The sequence below is a fragment of the Lepidochelys kempii genome, chromosome 19, assembly GCF_965140285.1.
Source record: "Lepidochelys kempii isolate rLepKem1 chromosome 19, rLepKem1.hap1, whole genome shotgun sequence".
In the NCBI taxonomy this organism is placed as follows: domain Eukaryota; kingdom Metazoa; phylum Chordata; order Testudines; family Cheloniidae; genus Lepidochelys; species Lepidochelys kempii.
The window spans coordinates 15,979,380-15,995,498 of NC_136398.1; the positions used below are offsets into that span (position 1 = coordinate 15,979,380).

The 16,119-nt window shown below is 51.5% G+C and overlaps 1 protein-coding gene across 2 annotated transcripts in view; it reads left to right on the forward strand.

Annotated features, from left to right (window-relative positions):
* The window catches only part of SERINC2 (serine incorporator 2), a 31,208-nt gene extending 15,563 nt beyond the window's left edge, over positions 1-15,645 (forward strand). For both annotated transcript variants that reach the window (XM_073317597.1, XM_073317595.2), the window contains 9 exons: positions 423-584; positions 3,158-3,345; positions 4,625-4,704; positions 9,018-9,155; positions 9,604-9,773; positions 11,120-11,210; positions 12,264-12,399; positions 12,868-13,080; positions 14,960-15,645. In XM_073317597.1, coding sequence (XP_073173698.1) covers positions 423-584; positions 3,158-3,345; positions 4,625-4,704; positions 9,018-9,155; positions 9,604-9,773; positions 11,120-11,210; positions 12,264-12,399; positions 12,868-13,080; positions 14,960-15,098 — 1,317 coding nt within the window. In that variant the 3' untranslated portion in view covers positions 15,099-15,645. The remainder of the gene's footprint in view (positions 1-422; positions 585-3,157; positions 3,346-4,624; positions 4,705-9,017; positions 9,156-9,603; positions 9,774-11,119; positions 11,211-12,263; positions 12,400-12,867; positions 13,081-14,959) is intronic.
* The last annotated feature ends 474 nt before the right edge of the window (positions 15,646-16,119 follow it).

A 16,119-nucleotide genomic window follows, 5' to 3' on the forward strand; every position in this document is an offset into this window, starting at 1 on the left:
GGGATGTGAGAACGGGAATCTCGAGTAGGAGTAGAGAGGTTCTTTTATCTGAATTCAGGGCAGTCCTCAGGCCTGTGTGATGCAGGTCAGACTGGCTGAGCACAGTGGTGCCTCTGGCCTTAGAATCTCTCAGCCTGGGCTCTGCCCATCCCACTGCTTGTCAGCCAAACCTTGTCATACCCTGGGTCTCTCACCGCCCTGCCTAACCTGTACCTTCCCCTTTGTATAATGGCCCCTCACGGTTAGGTTTGGGGTGACAGAGGGAAGCCCTCTCCTTTTAGGCAACCAGGTGCCGTTTCTTCATGGGGGCAGGGACTGCGGAGTCCAGGTTCTAGTCCCGTGGCAGGAAGCAAATTGGCCATGGCACCCAATACCATCTCTTGTTCTGCGCTGTTTGCTCAGTTTGACTCTTCCATTGCCAGGTGTCATGTCTGTGCGGCTCAGCTCCCTGCCTCCTGTGCGGCTGCTGCCCCTCCTCAAGGAACTCCACCATCTCCCGCCTCATCTTCACCTTCTTCCTCTTCCTGGGCACACTGGTATCCATTATCATGATCATACCCGGTGTGGAAGAACAGCTGCACAAGGTAAGCAGCATTTCCAATGTCCCGCCCTACCTCACTGACGTGGGACCTCTGAGCAAAGGCAGAAGCAAAGCGTGAACTGAGGTTGTGAAGGTGGGTGTCAGAAAACGTAACGGGGAAAGAGGATTTAAATAATGAAGCCCTCTGACATGTTGAAGAAAGGAAAAATGATATTAATAGTTAGCACTTAGTGTTCCCTTTCCACCACCCAGAGATCCTAATGTGCCTTATAAAGAGAGGGTGTTATTAACTCTCCTTTCAGATGGGGAAACTGAGGCACAGTGAGACAATGTGACTTATCACCCAGTTCTCACAACTCGCTGTCCATTGGGCCATGCTGCCTCAGTCCCATTCTGGCATTGTAACTGGCTGAGTAACCAATGGGTCATGAAGACTGAATTAATAGATTAAGTCTAAATTATGCTGTTAGGGGGCTTATTCCTTCACCCGCTTCCTTCCCTGGTCCTTCTCGCATGAACAGAGAGCAACGATACCCGAAGTCCAAAGGTGCAAACAATTCGATATTTATTGGGGTGAACTTCCAGTAAGCATGTTTCCTTCCTTAGTGTCCTCCTTCCCAGCTCTGACACCACAGAGCCTTACACCTGTGTCCTTGTTCCCATTCCTGCCCTTAGCCAAACATGATTCCAATTTCCTTACCCACATTCCCTGTTCCCATCTCTCCCTTTAGCAAAACATGATTCCAATTTCCTTACCCACATTCCCTGTTCCCATTTTCCCCATACACACCCACCCCCTCACTTCCTGATTGTCTGCAGACTATATAATAAAACTTGAGTTCAGCTTAACTATACCTTAACCAATCATTTTCCTGAAATTTAACTAACCAATCCTAACATATTGAAACATGATTATGTAACCAATTATATCCCACCACCTTAATTAGTTTACACCCAGCAAAATTAATTATACAGCAGACAGAAACAATCACAGAACCAGACAGATTATACAGACAAACAATAGCAAAGTGGGAACTATAATGACAAAACAATACAGAAGTGAGGATTTCACATCCCAGCTATCGATAAATGAGTTCTTGCCAGACAGGATGCTATCAAACTAAGTTTCCTTTTACATTTTCTAGGCACTTCCCTTTCTCTGGAGGTGATAGGCACTATCAGGAGAGGATTGTATTCCCAACAGTTCAATAGCACCTTCTTTCAATGTGACTAGTTTGGAATGTGAGGAGGTGACCAGTCGCTTCCCAGCTTATGGCTGCCTCTGCTGCTTAGCCAAAGGTCTTAGCCTAAGCACAGGACCTCAGACTGTCACAGTAAGAGAAGGCCCTTACACCGGCAGACAGTGATTTTGATTCTTTCTTTTGTACCTCTATAACTAGCCAAGTGATAAGAATACACCTAAATTCTTAGAGTATAGGCCTTTACAGACAGGCCTGAATATCTATATCCTAACATATGCTAAACTAATTTGCCCTGTGTTACGCAGCTCTTAGAATGTCACCCCATAATTCCTATGTGGAGCCCAAGAGCGTGTGGTTCAATGAGGGGGTGTCTTTCAGGACCACAGCCAGTCTTCATTTAAAGATTCCCAGTGATGGAGAATCCACCACATCCCCTAGGAAGATGTTCCAGGGATTGAAGTGTGCATTTTAACTCCCCCCCACCATTGCTAGAAGTGGTCACTCCATATTAAGGCTGAGGCTCACTGGTGGGAGATGATACTCCCGCTGCTAGAGCTGTCTGTGTCTTGCGGACTGCACCCTTGCCAGCAGCACATTCACTAAATGTTTTCCCCCAAAGAGGAACAGTTACATTTCTGGTGAGAACTCGGGGAATTCTCGTCAGTCCTTGTGTACAAGCTACAAAGAGATGTTGTGAAACCAGTCAGACTCTGGCTACCAACTCCCTTTGCCTAAACTTGTAGAGAATTAAAGGCCCCATGTCCTGCAAATAACTCTGCCTTTGCACAGAAACCGTAAAGGGTTTGCCAGCACAGAGCTGCTTGCAAGACCGGGACCTATTTCCCCTGAAATCCCAGTTAAAAAGGAAAAATAATTACCTAGCATGGTGGAGTGACTAGGGTACTAGACTGGGATATGGGAGGCATGGGTTCTATTCCTGGTTCTGCTGCTGGCCTGCTATGTGACCTTGGCCAAGTCACCTCACCTCTGCTTCCACTCTCACCCCTTTGTTTTGCCTATTAGCTCAAGGGATGGACTGAGTCTTATTCTGGGTTTGTCTACATGGGGAGTTATTCCAGAATAGCTGTTCCTGACTAACTCAGTTCCAGAATTAGAATGCCTTATTACAAATCAGCTGAATGCACTTATTTTTTGAAAGTTGGTTAAGCTAATTTGGAGGCACTTGTTCTGGAATAAGAGCATCCACACATGCAGTTGATCAGGAATCATTAATCTACTTCAGATTCACACCTTACTTTATTCTGGATTAATTTTCATCTGTAGACAAGTCCTCTATATAAATTCACTGCCTAGCGCAATGGTCGTGATCTTGGTGGAGTCTCTAGGCACTGCTCTGAGATAATGTTCTGAGGTGCTCACAGAAGTGTTTTCTCCCCATCTCTCCTTGTAACAGCTTCCTGGCTTTTGTGAAGGAGGCAGTTCAAATCTAGGCATCCAAGGTCGTGTCAACTGCAAGTCCTTCCTGGGTCATAAGTCTGTGTACCGCATGTGCTTTGCAACGGCTGCGTTCTTCTTCCTCTTTGCCTTGATCATGATCTGTGTGAGGAGCAGTAAGGACCCAAGAGCAGCAATTCAGAATGGGTGAGGCTACTGTGATTTATCTCACCTCCCTGATGTTAACAGGAAGCGCTTCACTTAAGTCACAATTATTTTAAAATGTTCTTGGCATGTTACTAACCAAGCCACTGATTGTTCACAATGAAGTAATTAAAAAAAATCTTGTCTGCTTTATATTGCGGATGCTTTTTCATCTCCATGGTGGGAATCTGCTTTTCAGTTTTCAAGACCAGAAAGGGATTCTCTGATCTGACCTCCTGACTAATGCAGACCACAGAAACACACCAAAGATTTCCTGCAATGAAGGCAATTAGGATTCACCCCCTTTGTAGGGAAGGATATTGAGTCCAATAACTAGGCAGCACCCCAGTTTTGTTTTCTGTTTCTCATGCTCTAGCCCAGGGGGTTTCAGACTTTTGTACTGGTGACCCCTTTCACACAGCAAGCCTCTGAGTGCGACCCCCCCCATTATATTTTAAAAACACTTTTTTATATATTTAACACCATTATAAATGCTGGAGGCAAAGCAGGGTTTAGGGTGGAGGCTGACAGCTCGCAACCCCTCCTCCCCCCCCGTAATAACCTCGCAACCCCCTGAGAAGTCCTGACGCCCAGTTTGCTCTAGCCCAATTGCATTGTTTAGTTTGCAAACCCTGCAGGGGAACTGGTACAAAGGTAAATCTCGTAATGGTAGGTATGTAACATTTCTCTTAAAATAAACAAACACTCAAATTTTGGCCCTGAATTCCCTGCAGCTCTCATGGTCGAAGCAGATGTTACTGCAGGGTAATAGCCTCCTGCTGCTAGATAAATATGCGGTTCTTACTCATTTTAAAGCAGGCGTCGCTGATCTATGACTGCTCTATTCCATAAAATGCTGACTAGAGCGTTAATTATTTTCCCTAGTGAATGCTGGTGCAAGAAAGGAACAGTTCTTCTGTCTCGCATTATTTAATAGCTGTATTCTGATTGGCTGCTGCATGTAAACATTCTGTTTTCCAAGCCAATCACAGAGCAGCTTATCTACAACAGCAGATTTTTTTTTTTTTAAAGGTAACTATTTTCCTGACCAGAGAGAGGTGTGGCTTATTTTTGACTGGAAACAGGGCAGCCGGCCAACACCTGCCATGGATTCCATGCGCTATAAATAGCATGAGTCAACTGCACTTCTGCTCGTTGGTTGAACTCCAAGTAGAAGTAAAGAGCGTCAGTGGGCGTAGGACTCGGCCCAGATGGGCCTCACCAGCTTGCTTCCCTTCCTCGGTCTCAGATGGCTTTTCTTGGCTCTTGTCTTCCCATCCAGGTTTTGGTTCTTCAAATTCCTGATTTTGATTGGAATCACAGTGGGCGCTTTCTATATTCCTGATGGATCGTTCACGTCAGGTAAACACACGTACATGTATAAACACATCCATGCCTGTCCACGGGTTACCTGCGACCTAGGCTGTGCCTTAATACAATTGTACAGTCAGTGTTTACAGGCTGCTCTTGCTGTTGGTCCTTGGAGTCTTGAACAAATATCGGGACGTTCTCAGGCGAGGTCATAGAATCACAGAATATCAGGGTCGGAAGGGACCTCAGGAGGTCATCTAGTCCAACCCCCTGCTCAAAGCAGGACCAGTCCCCAATTTTTGCCCCAGATCCCTAAATGGCTCCCTCAAGGATTGAACTCACAACGCTGGGTTTAGCAGGCCAATGCTCAAACCACTGAGCTATCCCTTCCCTCTAAGAGGTCCCGGCCTCTTAAATCCACTTTCCTTGGTGGTCTGCTGGAGCCCAACTTTAGCTAGCTCAGGGTCTTGATGCACTGCTGGTTCAAGCAGGTCTTATACCTGGGGTGGGGTGCGTGCCCTGGGGTGCCCATTGTAGGACAGATAAAAGAGCCACGGAGAGTGTCTTTACCAAGTTGCCAAACTTTTGAGCACTGCTCATTTCCCCCAGCTGAGGGCAGTGGTGCATATACAAGTGGGACTGACTAGCTACAGAAGCGTGGTATTAATGCCTTATTAACTGCTCGTGCGCCTGGCCTTCCAGGGATAGGAAAGTCGCTGCTGGTGGGTGTGCACCCTGCAGAGCCAGGACAGGCCACACACTCTCCTCATGGCTGAGGCGGGTTTTAGAATAGCTTAGCTGACTAACAGCAAGAAATAAGTTATGACGCAAACCCAGTACTGATGCTGCTGTAATCCAGTGGCTGTATTCTGTGTCTTAGCAACTGGTCCTTGTTTGTATAAGGGCTTGTCTGCACAGGGGACTTAATCCAGATAAGATAGGGTGTGAATTTGTAGTACTAGAAATATTCTGCTATAACTGTGTGGGTGGACACTCTGATTCTGGAATAGCTATTCTGGTCAGGTTCCCTGCGTAGACAAGCCAGAAAAGTTAACAAGGGGGAACAACATGGTGTCTTGCAAGATCCATAGCAACTGTAAGCTGGTTGATAAAGTGTGTCCCTTTACACCTGCCTTATGGCTGCATGTTCTTGGGCCGGCCCCATCGCACTCTGCCCAAGGCATTCCTGTTTTGCAGACACAGTTATTTGCCCCCTGAAGTTGTTACCTGGAGCGCAGCTGCCTTCTGTGGTGGGTGCCTTCTGTGGTGGGAGTAAATTTCCCAGCATCCCTCTCTACCGAGAGAGCAGGGCTTTTATGGCTCCAGCAGGGTGAGATCTTGTTGCACGGTAAATTGACAAATCCGGCTCATCATTCTGGTGCAGCAGTTTTCAGTGCTGGGAGAAAGCCCTTCAAGGTGGGAGTGGGGACCAACTCTGTCCTGTGTATACTTTCCATGCCACACTGCTGCTGTGTCTGTTACAGCATTGTCCTCTGGCCCTGGATTTGTCATGCACCCTTTCTGTTCATGCTTCGTATTATGGTTCTGTGTATAAAGTTTTCATCTATGTTTGAATCAATTGCAGATTGTCCAGGGGGTCACTAAGTTGCTTATAACCATTTACAACAGCTTCTACTGCTGTGCTTATAACCCTTTGTAATACGCCCTCACTCCTGTCTGCAACATGCTATAACAGTGTCCCCAACCTTTCTTGTGGGAATAGCATATTGCTATTCCCAGAAGACTGTGGCGGGCGCCAAACACCCCGCCGCCGAAATACCGCAGAGAAAAAAGCAGCTGTGGGAAGAAGCGCCACCGCTGAAATGCCGCCGAGAAAGGGCAACGCTTCTCAGCAGCATTTCAGCGGCAGGGTGCCCTGCGGGCACATAACAATGCCCCGAAGGGAACCATGGCACCCTCGGGCACGCGTTGGGGACCCCTGTGCTGTAACGTCCATTGACCCGTTCTCAATGGGGAGCCTTCATGCGAAGTGTGGCCCAGTTTCCTAGGGAGTGGCCACGGATGGGAGTAGTCAGAGTGCTGCTAGGGGAATGTGAAGTGGGGGAGGCGCCGGGGGGGGCTTTCCGGGCCACCCTGGGATTGCTCGTGCCGCCTCCGCAATGTGAGCGATCGCTTCAGAGCCGACTGAGCAAGGAGAGGCGGGGAGAACACACCCAGAGCCCGCAGTGACCCTCCCCCGGGGCAGCAGAGCCACAGCTTCTGATTTCAAGAAAGAGGAATGGTTTTCACGCCTCCAGTAACCGTGCCTTTGTTGCCCATTATATTCGCTGGAGTTGTTTGCATTGTGAATCGCAAGTGATGGCGTATGAGAGCGTGATATAAGTATAAAACAAAGCCCCTCCATTAGCTGGGGTGGGGACAGAACGTCCATTAGTCCCTCCATAGGAAATTATCTCCCATTTCTCTGCCAAAGCAAAATTCCCATTTGGGGGAAAAATATCTAACTAGCCCCTGGCGCAGCCTGAGCCTTTGGGAGCAGGCTGGGATGTAATAGGATCAATACTGTGTGTCTGATCACATGGGCACACTGGCAGCAGAGCGACATAAGAAAATGACTCTCCAGGACAAAAGGGTTTGCGTGTTTCCTGATCTGGTTCATCCGTGCGGTTAGCGTGCTTGTGCTTGGCATAGCAGTCACGTGTTTGCAGTCTCACGACTGTGAGAGAAAAAAAGCAGAGATCTGGGAGGGAACATCCAGCTGAAAATAGAGCCAGGAGCAGAGTAAGAAACCAACATAGCAAGGCTGTGAAAAAGAAGCAGGGAGGGAGAGAGCTCCATTAAATGGAATGATGCGGCATGGTGAAGGATCCTTCGGGTACCAGCCTGGCTGTCTGTTGCAGGTGAGAGGGGGTGGCTGTCTCCAGTGCAGTCTCAGGCGAGGTTAATTGATTGTTACAGTGACTCTGTCGCTGGGCTGTTTGATCTCAGACTGGCAGATCAGTCTGTCTATTGCTGGGTGCTCTTTGAAGAGGCTGCGAAAGGTGACATCCGGAGCATTGTATGGAGGCTCTTCAGCTGAGCTTTTACCACTCTCTACCGGAACAGCATAGAGAGGGAGAGCGAGCTGCTCTCTAGCTTGAGACACGTGGTAGTTTTTTGACTCTCCCTTGGTGGGTGGGTTAAGATTACAGGTCAACAGGTTCACAAACTCAAGCTAGTACTTCAAACCCCAGAACAGCAGTGTGAGGCATGTTCCCCCAGGTTGGTCCCATCCTCCCCCAACCCTTCCCGATCCTGCCACACCTCTTTGCTGGGCCCAGGTCTTAGGGCTTATTTGTTTTTGCTGATTAACCCAGGTCTTTACAGACATGTTAACCACCTCGCCCCAACACTCCCTGAATGCTTGTTCCAGGGCACAAGCTCTTGGGGCAGGGATCGTCTTTCTTTTCTGTTTGTACAGTGCCTAGCACAATTGCGCCCTGCTCCGTGACTGGAGCTCATAGGCTCCAGTGCAATACAAATAATAACTAATGTTCTAAGCTGAGCCCTAGGATACCCCATGGATGTTTGGGGAGTGCCAAGCTAGCCTTGTTAGATGTGTTCATTACGCTGAATTAACTGGTAATGGGGTAACAACTGGTACAGTGTTATCTACACTCAGGAGAAGTTGTGTCCTTGACTCAGGTTAGCTAAATCTGGTTAAAATGGCATTGATGACATGGAAATTCTGCTTTTAACTCAGGTTAGCAGCATGAGTTCATCTCCTGCCTCCCATGTAGACTTTAACCTGTGGTACAAGACAAGTGGCTATGTCTTCACTGCTGTTTTAACCCCAGTTAAGAGCACACCTCTTTTGTAGTTTAGTCAAGGTCCCAGCATGAGCCAGTATGTGGGGTGGGGGCTGAGGGAGAAGAGAAGCTAGCCTAAAGACTTATGATGAAGTCTTAAGCACCCCTTTCTGCAATAGGAACCTTCCCTCGTGTCCCAGAGGACAGACAATTGCCCATAAGGTCTCCTTGGAGCTGATCTCAGTAGGATGCACTGTGGAGTGCTTGCTCAGAAAGGATGCATCACTGACATGCATCACTGTCCCCTCAGCAGCTCATTGCTTGGGCAGAGAAGCTAGGAAGAAGTCTCGTCTATTGGCTTCATCCCCAGGGGACTCATTGGTATTATAGAATCATAGAAGATTAGGGTTGGAAGAGACCTCAGGAGGTCATCTAGTCCAACCCCCTGCTCAAAGCAGGACCAACCCCAACTAAATCATCCCGGCCAGGGCTTTCTCAAGCCGGGCCTTAAAAACCTCTAAGGATGGAGATTCCACCACCTGCCTTGGTACCCATTATCAAAAACTTATAAAAATTCCCAGCATTAACTCCTTTCTCTCTTTCTCCCCACTCCAGTGTGGTTCTACTTCGGTGTGGTGGGGTCTTTCTTCTTCATCCTCATCCAGCTCATCCTTCTGATTGACTTTGCCCACTCCTGGAGTCAGATCTGGCTTCGTAATGCGAACGAAGGCAACGCCAAGGGCTGGTATGCAGGTCTGTACAGAGCGTATTTTGCTTGATCCACCCAAGTAAATTCCTGTCTCTTTGTGAAATGGGGAAGATAAGTTGATGGGGCCCCTTCAGTGTTAAAATCCAATCAGCTTAAAAGTTGGGTAAGACCCTGCTCCTGCCCGTTGTGGTGGCTTAAGGATCACGTTTCCCTGCCGGTAGCGTTTCTCTTCCCTACAGCTGTGGGACCATGCAGGAAGACAGTGAAAGTGACTACACACAAGCTAGAAAAACAGACTAACCCCTTTCTGTGAGTTCTAGGGATCTCAGCGGTAACCTGTGCCCATAGCAGGTCAAAACTTCACAGGGTGTGAAACCCATGCAGGGCGTGTGACGTTTAACTCTGGGCTGGTGTCTGGGCTCAGCCAGGTTCTGCCCCCTGTACAGGCCCCCAGAGAGCACTGCACCTAGTTCCATCCTCTCTCCTCCCCAGCCCTCTTCATCTTCACCTTCCTCTTCTATGCGGTCTCCCTCGCGGCTGTGGTGCTGCTGTATGTCTACTACACCAAGCCTGACGGCTGCACGGAGAACAAGGTGCTGATCAGCCTCAACCTGATCTTCTGCGTCATCGCCTCTGTCGTGTCCATCCTGCCCAAGATCCAGGTGAGGGGGAACCGGGCGGCTGTTGGAAGCCTGCCAGGGCACAGGCTGCTTCGCCCCCTGCAGCTCGCACACCATCTGGTGGCTGAGCAGGGAACAGCGGCTGAGCTGCATGCCTGGGTTAGGCCCAACGGCAGGCCCAGTTCGCAATGGCGATGAGTTACCGATGCTGAAGTCGGTTCAGCCCAGCCTCTGTGAAACCGTCTCTGCTGGACTGGCTGACATGAGGGACTCTTGAAAGCAGAGTTAATATTCAAGCAATGGTCTGCAGCAAGGCTGCTCAGATCTTGGCTCACAAGCGGCATGTGGCCACATAGAGCGTCTCAGCAGCTCCAGCAGGGTGTGCTGGGCTCCCTGCACTCTGCTTGTGTCTGTCCGGCAGAGTGCTGATCACAGGAGCACTCTCTGTGCTGCCTGATATGGGCAGTGCAGAGTGACTGGGCCTGTAATACAGGGCCCTGCTGTGGGATCCTCTAGTTCCTTGTAGCAGCCAGGAGAAGGGGAAGAGGCGAAGGGAACTTCTGCCACTCCTCCTGGCAGCCAGCTTGGTGAGATGGGGAAGGGTGGAGACGCTCTGAGGCTGTGCCATAAGCTGGCATTGGTAGGCAGCGCTGGTCCAGCCTTCCAGATTGCTGAGCCAAGGTCACCTGCTGCTTTTTGGTCCCTCTGGTTGCTCAGCACTGAGAACCCCTGGCTTGCGGTGTCATCAGGATTGGGAGGGGACATCTTGCAGGATTGTTTGATGCTTCTAATAACCCGGCACAAAATTAACCTGTGGAATTTGCTGCCACAAGACCTCACTGAGGCCAAGCGCCTAGCAGGATTCAAAACGGGGTTAGCCATGTCTATGAATGATGAGCATATCAACAGTTGCACTACGTAGGGGTATAAAACCTTCTGCTTCAGGGCATAGGCCAACAACTGACTGTTTGGGGTCAGGAAGAAACTCTTCCTTCGGGCAGGTTATCCCAGAACTGCTGCCGCAGGGTTCCTTCGCCTCTCTCTGAAGCATCTGGTGCTTTCAGTTCAGATTTGCTGGGTTTGAAATCAGTGGCTTGTCAGGGCCTGTCTGGGACAGGGGGCTAGTCCAGTTGCTCGGGGTCTGTTGGGCAGGGGTCAGGCTAGCCCTAGCTGTGCTGGGGCATACTCAGGAGCAGTAATGGGAGGAAGACTTTTTCCTTTCCCTCCACATCCCCCAGGAGTCTTTTGCTGGAGTTGCCCTGGGCTGGGCTGGTAGCGTGTGGTGCTTTGCCAGTGCCGGCAGTGATGCTGCCTGCTGGTCTGAGCCCTGTGGTTGGTTGTGCTGGGGACCGGGCCGACTTTGAATGACCTGCTCCTCGCCTTTGCAGGATGCTCAGCCTCACTCAGGCCTGCTGCAGGCCTCCATCATCACCCTCTACACCCTGTTCATCACCTGGTCAGCCCTGGCGAATGTACCAAGTAAGTGATGCTGGCGCTCGAGGACTTGCAGCCGATGTCTCGAGGGTGAACCTCGTGAACCCTGCCTCAGCCTCTGGGGAGACCCTGCCCATGGAGCCTGGCAAACCAGCTCCTCTGACGAGCAGGGGGAGGTAGCATTCGAAGGCGCGGATGCTGGCCAGCAGAGGCTGCAGGTAGCCTTGGATCAGCCTGGGATGGCACAACACCATCCAGAAAGGCTAATGCAGGGGGTGTCTGTCTCCTAACCCCCCTGACCAAGTCCTCTCCTTGTTCATTCCCCTCTCCCAATGACTATGTGACCTTTTACTGTCTGGCATCCAGCTGGCTTCATTGCCCCTCATGCACCCAGCTCCCCTCACTGGCGATTGTTACCAGTTACCAACTAGAACCGAAGCCAGCGAGTCCCAGGAGCTGTAACTGCTGCTTGGTGCTGACCCTTTCCAGTCCTGCAGTGGGTGGGTTGTAGCTATAGGCCCCACTGGCTGGGCATTGTGACGCATGCCCAGATCCAGCCCAGCCCAGCGGGTGAGGGGTGTGCACCAGCCCGGCACCCCGGCCAGTCCGGGGCTCGTGTGTGTGTTGCATGAGGATTGTTGTCCCCACTCCAGCGTGAAGGGGGTCTGAGCTTCAGAGGCCGGGGGGTGGGAGGGGGGCAGTTCAGTAGTGTTGGGCTTTCCCCTTCAGGTCTGTATTGGAAAGCAGACCTGGGGGGAAGGGACACTGGTCTCTGTGAAATAAGCCCGGTGCAGTGCACACCGAATACCTTTGCAATTGGCTCTCACCTCAACCTTTGTTAGCAACCTCCGCAGGGCTCCCTGAGCTGGTCAGTGCGTTGCTCCTGACCCTCTCTCCCCGCAGCAGGGGTCCTCCCAGGGCCGGGTTCACTGGGATGGCCGGAGGAGGAGTAGGGAGTTACTGTGCTGCTGGTTGTGCCTTTTCTCCAGCCTCCAGGGCCGCCAGCCCAACGCCTCCCACCAGAGCCGCAGTGACCTGCTGGCCTGAGTGGGTGGAAAGTGTCTTGCTGCGTACGCTGGCTTTTGAATTCCTTTTCAGACAAGTACTGTAACCCGACGCTCCTGGTGAGGAACAGCACCGCCGGCCTCGCGGCTGACGGGCAGGTGACTCAGTGGTGGGATGCCTCGAGCATTGTGGGATTGGTCATCTTCCTCCTGTGCACACTCTTCATCAGGTGAGGGCTGAGGCTGCTGCGGCTCTCCTGCCGTGGCCGACGGGGAGTGTCTGCTCGAGTCTCTGAGCCATGCGGGAAACCCCCTGGCTCCTCCTCCCCAGCGGTGCTCAGCGTCTTGTCCCCTGCCGCGGAGCAGCCAGAGCAGGGGGACTCCGGAAGTTGGCGTGAGGCATTTTAGCAGTGCTGGCCTAGGAGCTCCTGTGCAGTGTCCCCCCACGCAGGGCTTTCTCCTGAGGGTCGTGCAGCCCGGGCTTGACAGAGACGTCCCCTGAGTGAGATGTAACTGAGGGCACAGCCTGGCCTGCTGTGGCATTTGGCTAATGACCCGTTTGTCGTGAGTGAGCCACAGGGATGGGCGAGGAGGGGAGGGGAACTCACCTGCAGGCAGCGTCCAAAGCCGGCAGGAGTATAGAGCTTCTGAGCCTCTCTACAGTGGACTTAACTTCTCCCTGATGTCTCTGCTCTCAGCATCCGTTCCTCAGACCACAGCCAAGTGAACAAGATGATGCTGACTGAGGAAAGCCCGGCCATGCTGAGTGGTGGGGCCCTGGGCGTGGAAGATGGGGCACATCGGGCCTATGACAACGAGCAGGACGGAGTGGCCTACAACTACACCTTCTTCCACATCTGCCTCTTCCTGGCCTCCCTGTACATCATGATGACACTCACAAACTGGTACAGGTAGGAGCTGCCACCACCTCCCTCTGAGTCCGCACTGGTGTCCCGCTGCGAGTGCCAAGAGCCGGTGCTTCTGGCTGGGGGCTGCAGGGCAGAAAAGGGGGCCATGCCTGCATGGGATCCGTCTTGCTTGGCAGCACAGCACAGTGCCCCAGCAATGACTGGCTGTGTCGAGGCATTTCCGCGGTGATTTGGGGTGGAGGGAGCAGTCAGTGGAGCATCTGTGTCCCCAACCCATGGTGTGGCTGTTCTTCCTCCCACTCACACTGAGCTAAGGAAGTATCAGACCCCTCATTACTGCCCACAGGAAAGGTTAGGCCTGCAATGGGGTTATCCCTGAAGCATTTTAATCTCCTCATGTTCTTGGGTTGGTGGATGAGGCACTGGGCTGGAAATCAGGGAAGCTGGGTTCTATTCCCAGATCTGCGTCGCAAGAAAAATACTTCATTGCTCTGCCTCGGTTTCCCCATCAGTCAAACAGCGATGATGCCACTGAGTCACCTTTGATTTCAATGGCAGGGGAAGACTCCCCCAGACGCAATCTGCGTTGTAAACGTGCCACTGAGCCCCCATCGCAGATACTGAGAAGCACAGGGACAAACGCTCCCATCTATTTAACCATAGCAAGAGATCTCTGAAGGCAAAATTCACGCCAGGCAGAGCCCTGTGAGGCTCTAGCAGGACTTGAGTGGTGCATAGGCCTTGCGCAGGTCCTCTGCCCCAGGAGAGTTTCACCCTAGCTGGCTCCAGCGCTGGTAATACGGCCCAAGGCTCCATGCCTTTCCCCGTCCCGTCCCTGCCGCTCCCCCCAGCAGGCCCATAGGGCGAGAGGCAGAGGAGTATTAGGCGCTCTTGGCCTGGTGTGACTGACAGCTTTCCCAGCTATTCAGCAAGCCCTAGCTGCATGCAGCCTCCCAAGCGACTTTGTGGCTCTGCTCTGAACGTGGAGTTTGTGAGCTGTGCAGCTCGGCTCGCTGGGGGCATGCGGCCCATGGCAGGCTCCCCCCGCCTTTTTGCTGCCACAGTAGCAGGGTTGCCTTGGTAACCAGTGCAGAGCGGGGGCAGCAGCGGTGCAGGCTGGGTCCCCTTGGAGGTGTCCTCAGCTGAACTCTGCCAGACCTGCGAGCAGGGAGCTTGCAATGGAGCGTAACCTCTGGTGAGAGTCTGGAGATCATTGCCTGGTGGGGGCTCTGCAGGCTCCATTGAAGTCAAGATGATCTGGCTGTTGGAGAACTTCACCTGGGAGACTAACTGCCCCCTTTATCTGGGTCTGTCCGTCGCTGCCCCGTCCTGCCCCTCCCCGCTCTCCCTGGCTATTTCTAAAGCACTAGTCACTCAGCCGCTTCTCCTGTCCCCACTCTGGCAGCACAGTACAGCTCCTCACTGCCCTCAGCTCCTCGCTGACAGTCTGCCTTGTCAGTGCACGCGTCAGAATGAGCTCCAGTTTGCTCCCCAGCAGCTGTGCAGTGTCCAGCGTGCTCTCCCCTTAGCTGGGCCTGTGTCCGGCTCTCGCTGTCCATGGGGCAGCCTTGGCTCTGCAAGGGGAAGTGGGGGCAGGTGGTTTCAATTGGCAGTAACGCAAGCTGGTGTGGAGTGACCCTTGTGCTCACAGGGTAGCACCCGTTTAACGAAAGGTGGGAATTTAAACTGGTGCACGACTAGTTAATGGAATCCCCCACACTCCTTGCCCCATGCATGAATGACCCCTACAATCAATGTATCCACTTGGGTACAGGATTTCAATTCCTTATTTCTCCCCCAGCTACAGAGCTGGGCACAGGGAGGGGAATGGGCAGGAGATACTAGTTGGAACTAGCCTACCCGGTACATTGCAGTGACCCAATTTCACCTGACTGCGGGAGGCTTGTGTTTGGTGTTTCAGGCCCGATGAAGGTTCCCAGACAATGACGAGTCCGTGGACTGCAGTCTGGGTGAAGATTTCTTCCAGCTGGGCTGGTCTCCTCCTCTATCTCTGGACCTTAGTGGCCCCCATCCTACTCCCTGGCCGAGAGTTCAGCTAAAAAGGACCTGCAGACCACCATGATCCAAACCTGCTGGACAGCTCGGACTCTCCAAGCCAAGGAGCCCTGTTGCCAAAGGCCAATCCCTGTCCCTATACTTGTGTCTGTAGCTGGGTTTGGTTCTCATGGTGGGAAAAGCCTTAGCTATGGATGAACCCTGGACTCCTGTTTCTGCACGGAGACTTGTTCCTCGGAATTGTGCCTTTCTTTGTTTATTGTTTTAAAAGGGAAAAAGTGCCAAGCAGGGAAAGTCTTTAGCTTGTGGGTGAAGTTGGAAGTGTCTGAGGAAATGGGTTTATGGGTTGTTTTACTATTGTAGATCTCCAAGTTTGTCTGGTGTTTCAGCGTGGCCTCCATGCTGCTCTTTTGCAAGGAGGCAGTTGAATCACCTTTGAGAATTTTTGTTTTGAATCAGATGCTTGTACAATGCATTCTTTGACTCATGTTACCCAGGAAGCATTTTGTATAATTCTTGCAGAGCCCATTTTGGCATGTACCTGTCTATAGACCTGCAAAGATTTAAATAAATGGCCAGAATTCAGAATCAGTTGGCATTGGTTGAGTATCAGCCATCCCTGTATAATCAGCGATCGGCGCAAGGGAATATTCTAACTTCATAAACCGGCTTTCAATAGATCAAACTGTCTCACTGTTACAAGTCTCCAGACACGTGGCTGAGGAAGAGCTGTAGCCTTGGAAACATAGCAGAAACCTTTCACAAATTACACCAGATTTACACCATCCAATCGCATCAGCCTTTCTCCACACAGGCCTCTCGCATGAGCAGTCAATGCACTCGAAAGCCCCTCCCTCCAAATCATTATTCCCTGAAGCCCCGAGTCCAAACTGACAGCAATGGCCGCCACAGGGAATTCTGTGATGCTCACAAGCCATTGCCTTAGAGAACAAGAATGATATTTATGATATAGTTGTGATTCTGAAACCTCCTTGCCACAGTGCTCTCTGCTGTTCATGTTACCCCTTATGTGCTTGGCCCTGCACAGGTTGTACAAGGACAAAG